General features: G+C 40.0%; 1 protein-coding gene across 1 annotated transcript in view; it reads right to left on the reverse strand.

Annotated features, from left to right (window-relative positions):
• Positions 1-19,694, reverse strand: part of TXLNG (taxilin gamma) — a 58,386-nt gene that overhangs the window by 19,564 nt on the left and 19,128 nt on the right. The window contains exons 2-3 of the mRNA XM_044235279.1: positions 7,503-7,806; positions 4,629-4,720 (exon numbers count right to left, since the gene is read on the reverse strand). Coding sequence (XP_044091214.1) covers positions 4,629-4,720; positions 7,503-7,806 — 396 coding nt within the window. The remainder of the gene's footprint in view (positions 1-4,628; positions 4,721-7,502; positions 7,807-19,694) is intronic.

Below are 19,694 nucleotides of genomic sequence, written 5' to 3' on the forward strand. Positions count from 1 at the left end.
TATTTTAACTTTTTTGTGGCTAGTGCAATTAAAGAACTGAATTTCTTCTTGAATTTAAATTGAGCTTAAATAGCTGCATGTAGCTAACGGCTACCATTTTGGACAGCATAACTGTAGATCATATTGCTAGAATGCATCCCAATTGTTTGCACAGATCAAGAAACAGAAAACCCTTTCTGTAGATGGCCAAAAAGTAAGTGTTTTAGGCTTTGTGGGCCACATACTCTATTGCATTGTTGTCTTCTTTTTCTTAAACACTTTAAAAACATAAAACCATTCTTAGCTTGTGGGCAGTATAGAAACAGGCCTTGCCAGATTTGGCCCCACTGGTTACAGGACATCTCACTTAAAAAATATGCCACACACAACATACTTTACTGACCCATTCTCAAGTCAATGGGCATTCGGGTTGTTCCCAGACTTGACTGCTTACAATGTTATGAACACTGTCCTATGTGCTCCCTGCTGTACACATGTAAGAAGTTCTCTGGGTGCAAGCCTAGGAGTGGGACTGCTAGGCAGTGACTCATGTTCTACTTCACATGACAATGCCAACTCTTTTCGAGAGTGGCTGGCAGATTTATTCTCCCATCAGCAACTTATAAGAGATCATGTAGATAGATGCACATCCTCTCCAAAACTAAGTACAATCAGGGGCGCCTGGGTGGCTCAGTGGGTTAAGCCGCTGCCTTTGGCTCAGGTCATGATTTCAGGGTCCTGGGATCGAGTCCCGCATCGGGCTCTCTGCTCAGCAGGGAGCCTGCTTCCCTCTCTCTCTCTGCCTGCCTCTCCATCTACTTGTGATTTCTCTCTGTCAAATAAATACATAAAATCTTAAAAGAAGAAAACAAAACAAAACAAAACAAAAAACTAAGTACAATCAGAATTCTTAATGTATGCCGCTGCAGTGGATATAAAATCGCATCTCATTCTGGTCCAGATTTGCATTCCCCTGATCACTAATAAAGTCGAACATCTCTTTATATGTTTATGTACCTTTATGTTAAGGTATCTTTATATCTTCATGTTTTTCCACTTCTCTAAAATGCCTCTTACATGTCTCTTGCCCAGTTTCCCATTGGGTTATTTGTTCTTTTTGTATTCATTTGTAGGTGTTCCTTAGATATTCCTGAAACTAAATACTCTGTTGGTTTTATTTGCTGGCCTATGTTCTTTCCAGTTTTTTTAACCTGACGTCTCACTGTCTTTTGCTGAACAGAAAGTTAATTTCAACACAGCCAATTTTTGCAATCCTTTCTCTGATAGTGCTTTTTGTGTTGTAAGAAATCCTTCCCTGGGGGCACCTGGGTGGCTCAGCTGGTTAAGCATGAGACTCTCGATATCAGCTCAGGTCACGGTCTCAGGTTTGTGAGACAGAGCCCCGCACTGGGCTCCACACTTGACAGTGAGTCTGTTTGTGGTTGGTTCTCGCTCTCTCCTCCCACTCCTCTCTCTCTGTCTCTTCCTAAAATAAATAAAATAGGGGCGCCTAGGTGTTCAGTCATTAAGCATCTGCCTTCAGCTCAGGTCATGATTCCAGGGTCCTAGGATCAAGCCCCGCATCAGACTCCCTGCTCAGCAGGAACCCTGCTTCTCCCTCACCCACTCCCCATGCTTGTTTCCTCTCTCGCCATATCTCTCTGTCAAATAAATAAAATCTTTTAAAAATATATCTTTTTTAAAAATCTCTTAACCCAAGTTTAGAAAAATAGTTATTAATATATCTAAATAGATCTAAATATCTAAAATCTTTAAAGCTTAGTTTTTGGGGCGCCTGGGTGGCTCAGTGGGTTAAAGCCTCTGCCTTCAGCTCAGGTCATGATCTCAGGGTCCTGGGATCGAGTCCCGCATCAGGCTCTCTGCTCAGCTGGGAGCCTGCTTCCTCCTCTCTCTCTGCCTGCCTCTGCCTACTTGTAATCTGTCTGTCAAATAAATAAATAAAAATCTTAAAAAAAAAAAAAAGCTTAGTTTTTGGCATTTAAACCCTTAATCCATTTGGAATTAATCATTGTGTGATTAATTTCTTCACACTCTGTGTAATTTCTTTCCCATAAGGATATACACTTTAAGAAAGGATTTATTTATTTAAGTAATCTCTACACCCAACGTGGGGCTCCAACTCATGACCCCGAGACCAAGAGTTGCATGCTCCATCAATTTAAACAGCCAGGTGTCCCAGGATATACACTTTTCAAGTTCCATTAATTTCATGAAGATGGCAAGTCTCCCCCAAATGCACCAAAAGAATCCATGAAATGTTCTTCTAAATCCCCAAATGGGGGGCGCCTGGGTGGCTCAGTGGGTTAAAGCCTCTGCCTTCGGCTCGGGTCATGATCCCAGGGTCCTGGGATCGAGCCCCGCATCGGGCTCTCTGCTCAGCAGGGAGCCTGCTTCCCTTCCTCTCTCTCTGCCTGTGTCTCTGCCTACTTGCGATCTCTGTCTGTCAAATAAATAAATTAAATCTTTAAAAATAAAATAAAAAAATAAATCCCCAAATGGTGTTTTTTCCCCCAATTTTTCCCAGTAAGTTGAACCTAAAATGTAATAAAGAGCCAAGAGTAGCCAAGATACTTCTAACAAAAAGATTAATAAGAAGAATATATACACCTACCCCAGCAGATATCAGGATTATTATTACACTATAATAATCTACACTTGGGATGCCTGGGTGGCTCAGTCAGTTAAGGGTCTGCCTTCAGCTCAGGTCATGATCCCAGGGTCCTAGGATGGAGTCCCGTATTGGGCTCCTTGCTCTGCGGGGAGCTGGCTTCTCCCTCTGCCTGCCATTCCTCCTGCTTGTGCTCTCTCTGACAAATAAATAGATAAAATCTTCAAAAAAAAAAATAATAATAATCAACATCTACACAAACTGACTCAGGAATGGGAAAGAATAGCACTATAACACATACCTAAGAATCATGTTACAAACCTAATGATACCCACACTTAGCAAGTGAAATGTGAGCATTTTAAGAACCCATACTATTTGGTAAACATGGAGGCCACAAGGTCTCTCCAGTAGCCCATCCCAGTTACAGGGCAACATGCCATACCGTCTGCTCTACAGGACATTCTACTTATCCACGCCACAAGCACCAATGATGTCAGATGATGCTATCACAAAAAGGACAGAGGACAGTGATGGCAAAGGGAAGTTTTCTAAATAGCCTTAGGAAGAGGTTACTCCATTGATGGTCTCACTGCGACAAATCTGAAGCAAAGAGAGGTTACTACTAGGCAAGTCTAATGTGTCACACATCCTAAAATGAATGTAGCAATTATTACTGGGACTTAAAAATAACCATACCCACCTACACACGCAATAAAAGCCACAAACAAAAACAGCCTAGACCCCTGCTACTTAAAAGTGTTATGTAAAGGCCAACAGCATTAACATCACCACCCGGGAGATTGTTTAAATACAGACTCTCAGGCCCCAACCCAGACCCACCAAATCAGAATATGCCTTTTAACAGAAGTCCCAATGGTGCGGGTGAATCGGAGGACTGCCCTAGGCAGCTATCTGCCCTTTCTTCTAATCTATTCATGGCTGTCTGCCTTCCACCATTCTTACAGGATTCTCATGCAGATGGAACCAACAGGAAAGGTTTCCACAGACAGTGGAAGATTTCCTTTCCTGAAGCCAGCAACCTGACCACACTGTGTTTTCTTCCATCTTCGTATCCGTGACTGTTCTAGGCCATTTATACTGACGCACATGGCTTCCTGCTGCTCTGAACAGAAGGTGCTAAGCTGCCGAATGCCAGCTCCGGGGGCGCATACACACACCCCTTTGTAAAGCAAGGGAGATTAACTGTAATTCTTTGAATAATAAACAGAATTGGTATTTAGAGCTGCCCAGTGACAAAAAGTAGTATTTGTGATATGGAATATCTACTTTAGCAACAGATGAAAATGCATAAAAATCAATAATTCACATAAGTTTTTCACAAAAGGCGTTACTTTTAGCATTTATATTACACTTACTCATTCTAAGTTTCCCACAACCCTTACACTTACACAAAGGGTTCTAGGACATCCCCATTCTTCAACCTAAACAGGATGGCAGGGACTCCATGTTGAGACTTTTCATAATTTTTAAAAGAGAATTAATGCTACTTGAAATAACATAGGCCCAAAACAAATGAGGTCAGTTTCTCTAGAAGAAGGAGAAAGAAATGCCTGGCACATAGTAGATGTGAAATAAATATTTCCTGAGACACAGTATTGTTTTAGTAGACTATTTCATCTAACAGTTTCAATCACAATGGGTAGAACGTTTATCTCTAGAAATCCCCTGGGAAAAGTTAAATACAGGAACCACTACACCCAGACTAGTGTCTTCAGCATCACATGGTAGTACTTCTAAGTCAGCCTTTTCACTTCTAAAACCGAATTTTAGAAAATCTATGCCCTATCTTAGCATTATAATGTCCTATAGGTATCCCCTTATAAAATGAAGTCACACAAGCAGCAAAAAGCCCCAAGAAATAAAATTCTCTTCAATTTTGGAACACAATATAATTTTTACATCTAAAGCTATATCAAAGTATTTTAAAAAGCTTATCAAGTACATACAACATTTTGCTGCACTTCATATGAACTTTACCCCCTTGATTTAATACTCACAAGATCAGCATATTTCTTACAGAGAGCTGCCAGCTTCTCTTCTGGAGTTGAAAGGGTGTTTAGGGCTTGCATCAATAATAAAACTTCTTTTCCTGATGATTAACAAGATGAGAGGAATAAGATCAAGTCTAACCTGTAAATTCTACATAACACTCTCTATGTTCTGACATCCAGAGTAAAATAATTTGTGCCTGTATCTAGACATAAGAGATTTACCAGCTAAATTAAGAAAGCTATTTTTAAATTCTGGATTAGCAGGCACCCCTCCCTTCCCACCTCTACCCCGAATTTTTTCACTCACTAATACTGCTAGGTATTTGTAACTCTTGCTGAAGGCTTAAAAATTCCCTTGCTTAACCATTGATGTCCAAGCTAAGACAAAGGGCAAGTTACAAAGGGCAGAATATTTTTAAAAGCTTCCTACCCAAGTACAAATATAGAAGCAGGTTCAAAGAGAATTTCAGTTGGTACTCTCTAAGACGCACATAAATCACTTGTGGCATGTATTTTTTTCTATAAGCAATTTAAATAACTTCTGATCATTTAGTAAGCACCTTCTGTGTGTTAACCAAGTTTAGTGTAAATAAAAGGGTGTCAACGTAAGTTCTTTCCCCCACAAGAGGAGCTAGCAACGGTATTTTAAAAAATCTTTGGCAGGGAGAAGCAGGTGGATGAGATAGAGGACAAATGGTCTTTCAAAATAAGTGATCATATTTTACTTCTAAAGTAACCATTTTATTTTTAAAATATTTACTCTTATATGTAGGATATTTCATTTAAAAATATATATTAAAAGGACTTTGATATGTGGTATACAGACTGCTATGAAGAAAAAATGCACACGGACTTCAAAACAGAACACCTTTCTAGCCACACAAAATTTCAGTAACAAAACCTCTCAAAGCCCAAGGCCAGTACAAATTTTAAGAGATGACTAAACATGATTATTAAATATGATTAGAAATAACCATAATGTAACCTGCAATTTTTAATCAAGATTTTAAACCATATTCCATCTGGGGTTTTTTTTTTTTTTTTGGAGATACAATTCATATACTATAAAATTCACCCTTTTAATTAGAAGCGTACGATGAAGTACATTCACAAAGTTGTGCAACAATCACCACTGTCTAATTCCAGAACATTTCATCACCCCAAAAATAAACCCCATATCCTTCAGCAGTCCCTCCCTCCTGCTCCCCCACCGCGGCCCTGGCAACCACTATGCCACTTTTTGTCTCCATGGACCTGCCAATTCTGAACATTTCATATTAAATAGAATCTTAATATGTGGACTTTTGTGTCTGGTTCCTTTCATTCAGCATGTTTTCAAGGTTCACCCACAAACAATGTTCTCACTACTTCATTCCTTTTTATAGCAGATATAATACCACATTTTGTTTATCCATTCATCAGCTGATGGATAACTGTGTTGTTCCAACTTTTTGGCTATTATGAAAAAGACTGCCATGAATACTCATGTACACATTTTTGCATGGTCATATGCTTTCAACCCTCCTGGTTATATACCTAGAGGTAGAGCTGCTGAGTCACATGGTAACATTATGTGAAACTTTTGTTTTTAAGTATTAAGTCATCTCTACACCTAATGAGGGGCTCAAACATAACCCTGAGATCAAGAGTTGCATGTTCCTCCAACTGAGCCAGCCAGGTGCCCCATTCCCTGTAACTTCTTAAGACTCCGTATCTGCTTTTACATATATAATTGGGGCTGCTGATTTTGAAGACATTTGTTTGAAAGGAATTAAAATTATTTTTTTAGAGATTTTATTTATTTATTTGTCAGAGAGAGAGAGAGAGTGAGTGAGAGAGCACAAGCAGGGGTAGTGGCAGGCAGAGAGAGAAGCAGGCTCCCCACTGAACAGGGAGCACGATGTGGGACTCGACCCCAGGACCCCAGGATCATGACCTGAGCTAAAGCCAGATCCTTAACCAACTGAGCCATCCAGGTGTCCCTGGAATTAAAATTATTTCTTGTATTTCTATAAGAATTTTAAGGTTTTCCAAGTTAGTGAAAAATATATTTAATAAAATATATTTAATAATATCAATAATATTAAATAAATAATAATATTTAATAAGGATAATTTTGTACAGAAAACCATACAAATCAAACACTGTTAATCTTAGGTATACTAAGTATAAAATATTTTGGGGCACAGCACCTGGGAGACTCAGTCAGTTAACCATGTGCCTTTGCTCAGGTCATGATCCCAGGATCTTGGGATCGAGTCCTGCATCGGGCTCCTTGTTCAGGAGCTTCTCCCTCTCCCCCTGCTTGTGCTCATTCTCTCTGTCAAATAATTAAATTAAAAAAAAATTTAGAGTCAATGAGTAAGGCTAAAATAAAAGGGGATTTCAGATTTCATAACAAAATTTAACATACTACCTTTTTAGTCCTAAATCTGAAACACAGAAGGAAAAAGAAAACGTACCCTTGAAAGTCAGTCTTAACCCACTTCTGAACGATAGATAACATTATGCTGTCTCTAAAGCATTGTGACTAGATTTTAAAAACAAGCCAATAAATGCACAGTCTTCACAGTAAATTTCAGTCAGACTACATTAAAGATGCAAACAAGGCAAGTCAAATACTACTTTGTCAAGTTGGCCCCAAATTCTGTGAAGAAAGCTTATTCCTGATTACTTGGAGAAAACAACTTCCTCCTTTGCTATCTTTGTCTCCTGCAAAAAATGCAGTAAATATACACACTGACTCCACTGAGGACAAGAGATATATTAGCTAAACATCCGCCTCAGCGCTGGCCACGTTCATAATCACCTGCGCTGTGGAGAACAGAAGTAAAAAGAGCAGCACACAGAAATGTCCAACCACTGAGCACAGATTATTACCTAAAGTCTTCTCTTTGCTCCTGCTGCATTCTGAATCTTGCTGACCATCAGGAGGATCTATTCGAGCTTCTCGCCCAGGTATTTCCTCTCTGGACTCTTGCATGCAGTATGCTGGGCTCATCAAACTCCTGTTCTTTGTAATAAAATCACTGCCTTCATCCTCTTCCAATGAATGCTTGTTACTTGTGCCACCACAATTTGAGTCCTGATGTTGAAGAATATCATTTGATTGAGAGTTGTGTAACATATCTGCCTTCACCCCTAACCCACACATTCCAGCTTCTTCCATTGTGCCAATCACAAACTAGAGAGAGGAAAAGAAAAAATATGGAAAGAGGGGTTAAAGCAAATGTAATCAATGTTTACATCCAATAATACACCACAGATTGACAGTTTTTTTCTTTTAGTGATTTGTAAAATTGATGTAAATATGGTAATTTCTAAGTTTCAGAGTGGCGACATAACTGTAAAGTATAAGAAAATTAAAACAAATCACACAACTAAGTGGTCCCAAAGGAAGTGAGAAATGCCATTTATTTTATTTTATTTTTTATTTATTTATTTGACAGACAGAGATCACAAGTAGGCAGAGAGGCAGGCAGAGAGAGAAGGGGAAGCAGGCTCCCTGCTGAGCAGAGAGCCCGATGCGGGACTCGATCCCAGGACCCTGGGATCATGACCTGAGCCTAAGGCAGAGGCTTTAACCCACTGAGCCCCCCAGAAGCCCCTTCTATTTATTTTTCTTTAAAGATTTTATTTATTTATTTGAGAGAGAGAGAGAGACAGAGAGAGAGAGAGCATGAGAGTAGAGAGGTCAGAGGGAGAAGCAGACTCCCTGCCAAGCAGGGAGCTGATTTAGGACTCGATCCCAGGACTCCAGGATCATGACCTGAATGGATGCCAGTTGCTAAACCAACTGAGCCACCCAGGCGCCCCAGAAATGCCATTTAGTTGTAAATCTAAACTTATTTCCCTAAGGGCACCTGGGTGGCTCAGTCACTTAAGTATCTGCCTTTGGCTTGGGTCCTGATCCCAGGGTCCTAGCATTGAGCCCTACATCTGGCTCCTTGCAGACTGCTTCTTCCTTTCCCTCTGCCCCTCCCCACCAGTCGTGCTCCCTCTCTCCCTGTTTCCAAAAAAAAGGTGGGCACCTAAGTGGCTAAGTTGGTTAACTAACTGTCTTTGGCTCAGGTCATGGTCCCAGGGTCCTGGGATCAAGCCCTGCTTCGGGTTCCCTGCTCAGCAGGGAGCCTGCTTTTCCCTCTCCCTCTCCCCCAGCTTGTGCTCACTCTCTCTCAAGTAAGCAAAACAAAATCTTTAAAAAAAAAAAAAAATACTGGGGCACCTGGGTAGCTCAGTGGGTTAAGCCTCTGCCTTCGGCTCAGGTCATGGTCTCAGGGTCCTGGGATTGAGCCCTACACTGGGCTCTCTGCTCAGCAGGGAGCCTGCTTCCCTTCCTCCCTCTCTTCCTCCTTGTGATCTCTCTCCCTGTGTCAAATAAATAAATAAAATCTTAAAAAAAAAAAAAGTACTCACACTTCCTTTCAAAAATAAACTTTTTTCCCTATAAAAATTCACCATTAAAATAGTCAGTATCTTAGAAATGGAATTATCCTGTTAGGAAACATTAATTATTCTGTTCTTATTTATCCCTGATGAGACGGTAGATAGAGCAGAGGTGGCTCACTAGCTGTCCAGCAAGAACCCTCACTCCTCCAATACCCTCCAGCTGGCGCTGCTAGACAAATGCTCAGCCCAGGACTCCATTTCCCAGCCCCCTTGTATCTAAGCGGAACTCCCATGCAGAGTTCCCACCAATGGAATAGAAGATGAAATAATGACATTCCCTTCTTCAACAAGACTTTCATTCTTAGAAGCATACATTCTTTCCCCACCATTTCTTCCCCACTCTGGCTGAATGCAGAGATCTCCCAGACTCTGAGAGATGGCACAGCTACAGGATAAAAGAATTAACAGTCTAGGCCCCTAAATCCCATGTACATACAAAGGAAGGCTGCCCTTCCTACAAAGAACTCCACACTGGACTATTAGATGAGCACAAAAATAAAGTTCTCTCACGTTAAGCCACAGAAACTTGGGAGAATAATGGTTTAAGCAACTATCCCTGCCCGAACAAATGTGGATAGTGGCCATGGCCATGGGAGTAAAGGCGTTATTCTAGTATTTTATTCTCAAATCAGTAAAATTTACCTTAATCTCTCTTCTATCATAATGTTAACCCCATTTATTTATGGGCTTCTTCCCCTTAACATGATGTGGCACAAATTTGAATTTTACACATTCTATACATTCCCTCTCTGTATGAAAGAGGGCCTCTTCCCTTTCTGAATAATACAATTGGTGTGTGGGGGGGGGGTAGTACCTTTCTTTTACCACAAGTGGACAAAGTTACTTTCCAAAGTTTATAGGAGAGCAGAGATTCATTATTTCGAGTTACAAGAGTACTTCCAACTGAAGAACTAAAACTGATTTAAAGTTTCAAAGTAGCAGAAGAGACAGAGATTGTGGAAAGTAAGTCCTTATCTTTTATAGTCTGATGTTGATGAACCAGGTCCTAAACTTCTGGAGGAACAAACTGGTATAGCCACTTTGAGAAACTCTTTGACAATACGGATACATTCCAACCCAAACCCTGCTCTTAGGATTTTACCCAAGTATGCACATATGTGCAGCCAAAGGCCAAGAATGTTTAAAGAAGGGCTATTGATAATTGTCCCCAAATGGAATTAACCCAAATTTGTATCAAGGGAAGGGATACATTGTACTATGCTCATACCATCCAGCAATAAGAACTAACTACTGCTAGATGCAGTGATACCAATCGATTTAAGTCTCACAGACCAAACACTGTGAGGAAGGTGCAGAGGAATCCACACTGTAGGAAACCACTTATATGTAAAGTTCAGAATCAGGCAAGGCTAGGGGCACCTGGGGGTGGCTCAGTGGGTTAAGCCGCCGCCTTCAGCCCAGGTCATGATCCCAGAGTCCTGGCATCGAGTCCAGCATGGGCTCCCTGCTCAGCTGGGAGCTGGCTTCACCCTCTCCTCTCTACTCGTGCTCCCCAGATACTTCTGTCTCTGCCTCTCTCTCAAATAAGTAAATAAAATCTTCCAAAAAAAAAAAAAAAATCTGGCAAGGCTAATCAATTGTGCTGGATATCAACAGAGGGGTTAATACTGAGGGTAGGGTCTTCGGAGGTACTTGGCAATATTCTGTTTTGAGCCAGATGGAGTCACATAGATGTTCACTTTATGAAAATTCATTAAGCCTAGGGGCGCCTGGGTGGCTCAGTGGGTTAAAGCCTCTGCCTTCGGCTCAGGTCATGATCCCAGGGTCCTGGGATACAGCCCCGCATCGGGCGCTCTGCTCCGCGGAAAGCCTGCTTCCTCCTTTCTCTCTGCCTGCCTCCCTGTCTACTTGTGATCTCTGTCAAATAAATAAATGAAATCTTTTTTAAAAATTCATTAAACCTAAACATTTACAATTTGTCTACTTTATTGAAGTAAAACCTATTTCAGAAAAGTTTATTTTTAAAGTTGCAATTTATACATTATTCAAGAGTTATGAAGAACCAAAACAGAATATTTTCCTCAAGACAGAAAGATTAGCAATGTGTTGCTTTTCATGATACTTTTAAAATAATGTGCATACAATACTTTCATTTCTTAAAAAATTAATGCATTAAGAGGAAAAGGGTTGTCTATCTTCAGAGTTACTGTTTGATGCCACATTCTAAGCCTAAAAACTTAGAAATATTTAAAAGACTCTTAAATTCTTTCAAAAACATTTAAAACTCACTTCCATATGCAATGCATTCACAAGTGTAATCCACAGGTATTAAATTTATAAAACACTCATGATGAAGTTTCAAAAACTTCAAAACAAACATCTTTTGTTAAATTCCTACAGAAACTTCTTAAAGCCATGAATATGCCCAAATAACATACTACATAAGTATTAATCTCAAACTAAATGCAAAATAATCATTTATTGCTACATTATATATACAGCTACTAAGTTCCGCCTCTACTTTATATCAAAGACTGACCTGCCATATACTACTGGGCACATGGATAATGTTAACAGCCCCCCTCTTTACAAAAGCAGTAGAGGAAAAACAGTAAGTGCTATTAATATCATCTTTCCCAATTTTTATTTTATTATTTTTAAGATTTTATTTGCGGGGAGGGGAGCAAGCGTGGGGAGGGGAAACAGAGGGAGAAGCAGACTTCTCCCACTGAGCCTGGGAGCCCAATGCGGAGCTCAGTCACAGGACCCCAAGATCATGACCTGAGTGGAAAGCAGATGTTTAACTGACTGAGACACCTAGGCACCCCCTTCCCCAATTTTTAAAAAAATGTTTTTTAAACTGTTCCCCTGAAAACCATTAGTATAAGAATGGGTTCACAAAACCATTTTTTTTTTTTTAATTTTATTTATTTATTTATTTGACAGACAGAGAGAGATCACAAGTAGGCAGAGAGGCGGGGGGGGGGGGGGTGGCGCGCGGACACAGGAGAAACAAGGCCTGACCTGAGCCAAAGGCAGAGAGGCCCAACCCACTGAGCCACCCAGGTGTCCCCAACATTGGCTTTAAATACTGATGAAAGTCTGTTAAAAGATAATTAAAACAGAAGATTGCTATCTCTAATACATGACAGAATTTCTCAGAAGTTGTAATGATGATAAAATCCACCTTATACCAGAAAATGTTTTGTCAAGACACACCAAAAATATAATGAGCAAGCAATCTGTTGGAAGAAGGGGGAGCCATCATTTGATTAATGGGTAATTTTCTTTTTTTTTTTTTTTTTAGTTTTTAAAATTTATTTAATTGACAGAGAGAGAGACCACAAGTAGGCAGAGAGGCAGGCAGAGAGAGGGGGAAGCAGGCTCACCGCTGAGCAGAGAGCCCAATGTGGGGCTCGATCCCAGGACCCTGAGACCATGATCTGAGCTGAAGGCAGAGGCTTAACCCACTGAGCCACCCAGGTGTCCTGGGTAATTTTCATTCAGGAAAACCTGAAGCCTCTCCTAGGATCATTTTTAATAAGAAAGGTACCTGAGAAATGGAATTTGTTAATTTCTCATTTTTCAGCTCTATTAGTGTTTTTCATAACCTTTATTGAGATATAATTCACATGTAATTCACCAATTTGAAGTGTACAGTCCACTGGTTTTTAGTATACTCACAGAGTTGTGGAACCACCACCACAATCAATCTTAGAATACTTTAGTCACCGGGACGCCTGGGTTAAGCGGCTGCCTTCGGCTCAGGTCATGATCCCAGCATCTTGGGATCGAGTCCCACATAGGGCTCCCTGCTCAGCAGGGAGCCTGCTTCTCCCTCTGCCTCTGCCTGCCACTCTGTCTGCCTGTGCTCACGCTCTCTGACAAATAAATAAATAAAATCTTTAAAAAAAAAAAAAAAAGAATACTTTAGTCACCTCAGAAAGAAGCCTTCCCATTAGCCCCAGCCCTAGGCAACTAACGTACTGTCTTTACAGATGTGGTTGTTCTGAGCAGTTCACCTAAACAGAAACAGGTAATACATGGCCTTTTGCGTTTGGCTTCCTTCACATAGCATGATTTCAAGGTTCATCCATGTCATAGTATGTATCACTACTTCGGTTCTCTTTATTGTCAAATAATATTCCAGTTTGGATATACCATGTTTTATTTATCCATTCATCAGCTGACAGGACATTTGGATTACTTCCAACTATTGGCTATTATAAATAAATCTGTTATAAACATTAACGTACAAGCTTTTACGTAGACATATGTTTACATTTCTGCAGGGTATATACCTAGGAGTGGAACTGCTGGGTCATATGGTCACTCTGGTTAACCTTTTGGGGAACCATGACACTATTTTTCTAAATGACTACACCACTTTATATTCCCACCAGCAGTGTGTTAGGGTTCCATTATTTATACATTCTCACCAACACTTGTTATTGTCGGTTCTTTTGATAATAGCCACTACAGTATCTCATCTAATGACTAATGATGTTGACATTCTTTTCATGTGCCTATTGGTCATTTGTATACCTCCTCTGGAGAAATGTTTAATCACATTCTTTGCCCCCTTTCTAACTGGGTTATTTTCTTATTGAGTTCTAAGAGTTCTTTATATATGCCAGATACAAGTCCCTTATCAGATGTATGCCTGGCAAGTATCTTCTATTACTGTTCTCTCAATTTTGGAGAAAAGGTACAATGTATTCACCTATTTCAAAATGTCATAAATTTAATTAAAAATCACTCTGGCTTTCAGATTAAAGGCAGATAGGTCAATTTCAACTACCAAACACAGAAAAAAGATGAAGGACTAGAAAAGTCAAAATGTTTATATAACTCAAAACAGTAGCTGGTGGCACTGAGCATAAATAAGGACCCTGAATGTGTAGTATGAATAACCATCACATCTCGTGCTGTCCTTCTATTTAATTGTTTTCTATTTTTTTTTTAAAGATTTTATTTATTTATTTATTTGACAGACAGAGATCACAAGTAGGCACAGAGGAAGGCAGAGAGAGGGAGAAGCAGGCTCCCTGCTAAGCAGAGAGCCCGATTCGGGGCTCGATCCCAGGACCTGAGATCATGACCAGAGCCGAAGGCAGAGGCTTTAACCCACTGAACCACCCAGGTGCCCCATCATTGTTCTCTATTTTTAGTTAATACTACTTCTTTTTGTCTTTTCGGACACTCCACCCTTTGGCCTCTCAGGTCCTGTCACAGACATTACATTAGCACTTACTTGGTATGCATATCCAACTAGACAGCAAAAGCTTATGCATAAAAGGTACTCAATTACCAACTGATGGAGAACACATGGGCCAAAACGGTTGCTGAAAACAAGCCATGGAAAATATCTAAACATTACAAGTTAGAAGAAAATACCACTATGACTACTTTATCTTTAGAAGCAATACAGTATTACATTTCCTTTCTCTCCTGTGCAACTAATTTTGATGTATTTTTCACATTTACTAATGAAAGACTAACTTTGGCACTACAAAATCTTGGTTTATGAATAAGCCCAGGTCCAGCTGGACTCTTGCAATAGCAGGCCCCAATTTTTCTACTGTAAGGACTGTTTGTTCAAGAACCTTCTTGAGGCTCTGCACTGGGCCATGATATGAAGCAAATTCTTAAGTCAACAACTTTAAACGGTAAATTATATATATAAGCCCTCACCTCCTTAAGCAGAGACCTCTATATCACATGGCCAATACAACTTCCTATTCTGCTTTCTCTGATACCCATTCTGGATGCCTTTTCTTGGGTATTAATCTCCTGTATAAACAGCAGCAGTTAGTATTTATGCAGCAAATACTACATCCTGGCACAACTGTAAGCACTTTCTTATATTAACTAATTTAATCCTCACAATAATGTCACAAGATAGGTATCATTAGGGGCGCCTGGGTGGCTCAGTGGGTTAAAGCCTCTGCCTTCAGCTCAGGTCATGATCCCAGGGTCCTGGGATCAAGCCACACATTGGGCTCTCTGCTCAGCAGGGAGACCGCTTCCCCTGCTCTCTGCCTGCCTCTCTGCCTATTTGTGATCTCTGTCTGTCAAGTAAATAAATAAAATCTTTAACAACAACAAAAAAAATAGTTATTTATTATTATTTTTAAAGACTTATTTATTTGACAGAGACATCCAGAGAGGGAACACAAGCAGGGTAAGTGGGAGAGGGAGAAGCAGGCTCCCCGCTGAGCAGGGAGCTGTATGCGGGACTCCATCATGACCCAAGCCAAAGGCAGACAACAAATGAGCCACCCAGGTACCCCCGAACATATGTAAATTTTATTAAAATTTCTACACAAAATCATTTAAGTTTAAAAAAAATGCTTAATTTTATTTTTAATTTTTGAGAGAGTGTGTGTGCACTCAGGGCGGGTGGGAGGGGGCAGAAGGAGAGGAAGAGAAAGAATCCCAAGCAAGCTCCATGCCCAGCACAGAGCCAGACATGGCGCGCCATCCCATGACCCCGAGATCATGACTTGAGCTGAAATCAAGAGTAGGATGCTCAATTGACTGAGCTACCCAGGGGCCCCCCAAATTAATTTATTATTTTAACACAAATGCATACTCAAATGAAATGAATGCTAAGGCCCACAGCCCAACAAAAATGGGCAAAAAATACAAAGCAAGAAATCATAGAAAATACAAGTGGCTAGCAAACATATACTTAACTTTACTCACAATAAGAGAAGTGCAACTTAAAACTATCAGATACCATTATTCACATCAAAAACTTTGACCACCCAGTGTGGGAAAGGGTGTGGGGTACTCGCAAGCATTCCTGGTTGGAGAACAAATTGGTTTAACTACTAAGGAGTCTAATTCAGGGCAGAGACTGTGTGGAAAGGGGTGCAAAGGAACTTTCCAGGATGATGGGAATGCTCTATAACTTGATGAGGGTTGGGGTTACAAAGCTGCACGCATTTGTTAAAACTCAGCACATACACACTTAAAGTGGCCTCACGGGTGAAAGGACCAACAGATGGATAGATAAATGAAAAGGTATGGTAGCAGAGAATCTAGGTGGTAGCAATATGGATGTTAGTATCAAATTCATTCAACTTTATGTTTAAAAAATTTCCATAATAAGGGGCACCTGAGTGGCTCAGTAGATTAAGCCTCTGCCTTCGGCTCAGGTCATGGTCTCGGGGTCCTGGGATCGAGCCCCGCATCGGGCTCTCTGCTCAGCAGGGAGCCTGACTCTCTGCCCATTTGTGATCTCTCTCTGTCAAATAAATAAAAATCTTTAAAATGTTGGGGAAAAAATCAAGCCACATAGCTTAAATCCACCAAACTCCTTTCTTATCAATTTCTTCTACGGACAAAAAAGTACATCTATGACATTATATATATAATGACATTTATGTAGCAGTATTTGTAGTAACAACAAAAAAAATCAGAAATACCCTAAATGTTCATTAATAATGAACTAGATAGTAATAATTTTGTATGGTAAGAGATGACAAACTGGTATTTTGTGGTATTACACTAATGTAATACTGCATGTGAACTGTACTTCAATTAAAATAAATAATAAAACTACATACCCCCCCAAAACCAAAATAATGGACTGGAGAGATCAACTGTGGTACAGCCATGTTACGGAGTACTATAGCACCTATTAAAAAATAAGGTAGATGGAGAATGACTGATCCGTAAGGGGAGGTTGAAAGGGGATAAAGAAAAATGCCCAACAGCATGTACTGCATACCACGATTTGGGTGTGTGTGTGTGGTTGTGTAAGTTTATGAGTGGGAATCATTTACAATCTCTGGAAGGATACAAAAAAAAACCACACTAATGGAGAGAAACTGGAAGTGGTGGGGGAGGTGGGGGACACCAAGCTTTCACAGCATGCCTTTTTTATTAATCTTTTAAGTTAGGGACCATGAGTTACCTTCAAAACACCTCCCTGCCTGGCAGGAAGCCTGCTTCTCCCTCTCCTACTCTCCCTGCTTATGTTCCTTTCTCACTGTCCCTCTGTCAAATAAATACATAAAATCTAAAAAAAAAAAAAAAAAAAAAATCCAATCTCAAATGAAAATGAAATGGACAATAAGTCGTTTCAAGATAAATTTCTATTCAAACTTTTCCCTGAAAATCATAAAACAAGCTATCACATTTTCATTTTTTTCATGAGTCTATAGTCAGGAGCAGCACACACAGCTCTTACAGCTTGAAAGACATGAGGGAGAGTAGGTCATTCAGCCACAGCAGTGTTTACTAGAACCCTAAACCCCAACAATCCTCCACCTCATTCACTCCCCTTCTGTCAAAGGATACATTTCTCAACCTTCCTCCCATTGTCTAAATACTTAGAGCTAAGAGGATTCCTTAAGTGAAGAACAGACGCCTTCAAAATGGATAGCCACCAGTTCAGCAACCATTAACTGTAGGAGCAAACAGCTATTATAGTTTTGCGAACATGAATACACTGTACTCATCTACTACTTGCAATAGCTTTTCCATCAATATATTTGAAACTGAGATCACATAGGAATTAAAAACCTAAAGAAAGGGGCACGTGGGTGGCTCAGTGAAGCGGCTGCCTTCGGCTCAGGTCATGGTCCCAGGGATCTGGGATTGAGCCCCACATTGAGCTCCCTGCTCAGTGGGAAGCCTGTTTCTCCCTCCCGCTCTGCCTGCCACTCCCCCTTGCTGTGCTCGCTAGCGCACGCGCTCTCTCTCTCTCTCTCTCTGTCAAATAAATAAATGAAATCCTTTTTTTTTTTTTAAGATTTTTATTTTATTTATTTGACAGAGCGAGATCACAAGCAGGCAGAGAGGCAGGCAGAGAGAGAGGAGGAAGCAGGCTCCCCGCTGAGCAGAGAGCCCGATGTGGGCCTCGATCCCAGGACCCTGAGATCATGACCCGAGCCGAAGGCAGCGGCTTAACCCACTGAGCCACCCAGGCGCCCAATAAATGAAATCCTTAAAAAGAAAAAAAAAAAACTAAAGAAAAAACTATTTAAATAAGTTGCTTTCCTTTCTACTCTGTAGATAAAGATGAATAATTTTAAAGTTTAAAACTTCCAGTTATGCTCTTTCAAATAATACTGAAGCTAAAGAGCCATATTTCTTTGGCTTATTTTCTTTAAAGGGCTTAAATGTTTTTAGTAATGACTGTTCTTTTACTAACACTCATCTAAATAAAAACAAACAAAAAAAGCCAACACCCACATCCACTTCCTAATTACTTCAACTACCATCTGCTTAAATGAGATCAAATGTCTTCAACTAGGGCCAGGCATGTGTTAAAAGCAGAAATAATCCAAACCCTGCCACTGAAGGCTAGGGTGGCCCTTCAGAGGGAGCAGGTGGGAAACACTGTGCACATTTATGCATTCTCCGGAGCTGTAGCTTGCCTTCGGTTCCCAGACAGTCCCGAAAAATTTTTATCAAGTAGGTGAAGAGAACCTTCACAACCCGCAGGTCCCTTTATAACCCCCTTTTAAACTTCCCCTCAGAGAGGCTGGTCTTATTATTCCCAGATAAGGCAAATGAAACTTACTGAATTGAAGTAAGTTGCCCACAATCATATTAAGTCAGCAAAAGGAACTCACAAAATTCGAAACAAGGTCTGTCAAACTCAAGAGCCTAGGTTTTCTTCATTACACAACTCCCCTCACACTTCATACATTAGCCTTGAAAAATGAAAGATCAAACAGATCTCTTGTGCAGTTAAAAAATAAACTTAAGAAGTTAAATGATGTCTAAAAATATATAGCATGCTAGATATACAAGGATGAAATAGGAAAACACAGGGAAAGAGCTTTAAATTTTTAGCAGTGATGAACTCTGGAATTTAAAGAGGTGAGACAGGACTAATTTGGGGGTAGGGCTCTCTTTAAATAATTTAAGTCATTTTTTTAAGGTATCGAAGTTGTTATGGTTTTACTTTTTTGGCCCAACTTGGGCGTGAACTCATGACCCTGAGATCAAGACTCAAGGAGAAATCAAGAGTCAGATGCTTAACTGACTGAGCCACTCAGGCGCCCCTACTTTTTTGTGTCTTAGGATAAACTGAATTATCTCTAAAAATCCCTTCAACCCTATGTTTCTAATAGCTTGCCCTAAGAGTTGTCAACTACCAAACAGGAATGTGATGACAAGAGTACATGCCTGACAGACCCAGTGGGGAGGCCAGAGAAGGCCCCCACCCAAGGAAATACTGAAAGATACCAAAAATATTCTGTATCTCTCAAGACATCAGCTATCAGCCTTAGTTGATTTTTTTAAAATATGAACCTCCCTCCTAAACGTATCCAGTATTTTGAGAAGCTTTTACATTTCCAAATACAAATTTTACAAACTTATTATAACATTTACATTTTCATGTGCTTTTTAATTTTTTTTTTTAAACAGGTGGATGGAGTTGGTGGGAATTTCATGTACTTGGTGGGGGTTTCATATACTTTTTAAATCAGAAAAGTGACTCTGGCTGTATATAAATCATTTAAAATAGTTTATAAACTAAAGCTATTTTAGTCTTTCAAAGAATTATTCTGGATAGCAAACTTTTCCACACAGTTAACACTACATCAATCATTCATCTCAAAATTCTGTTTTAAACATTTTGGACCAAAGCCTTTAAAATATATATTATATAACCTGATGCCTCCTTAAATAGTAGTC

This window comes from Neovison vison, chromosome X (assembly GCF_020171115.1).
Source record: "Neovison vison isolate M4711 chromosome X, ASM_NN_V1, whole genome shotgun sequence".
NCBI classification, from domain to species: Eukaryota; Metazoa; Chordata; class Mammalia; order Carnivora; family Mustelidae; genus Neogale; species Neogale vison.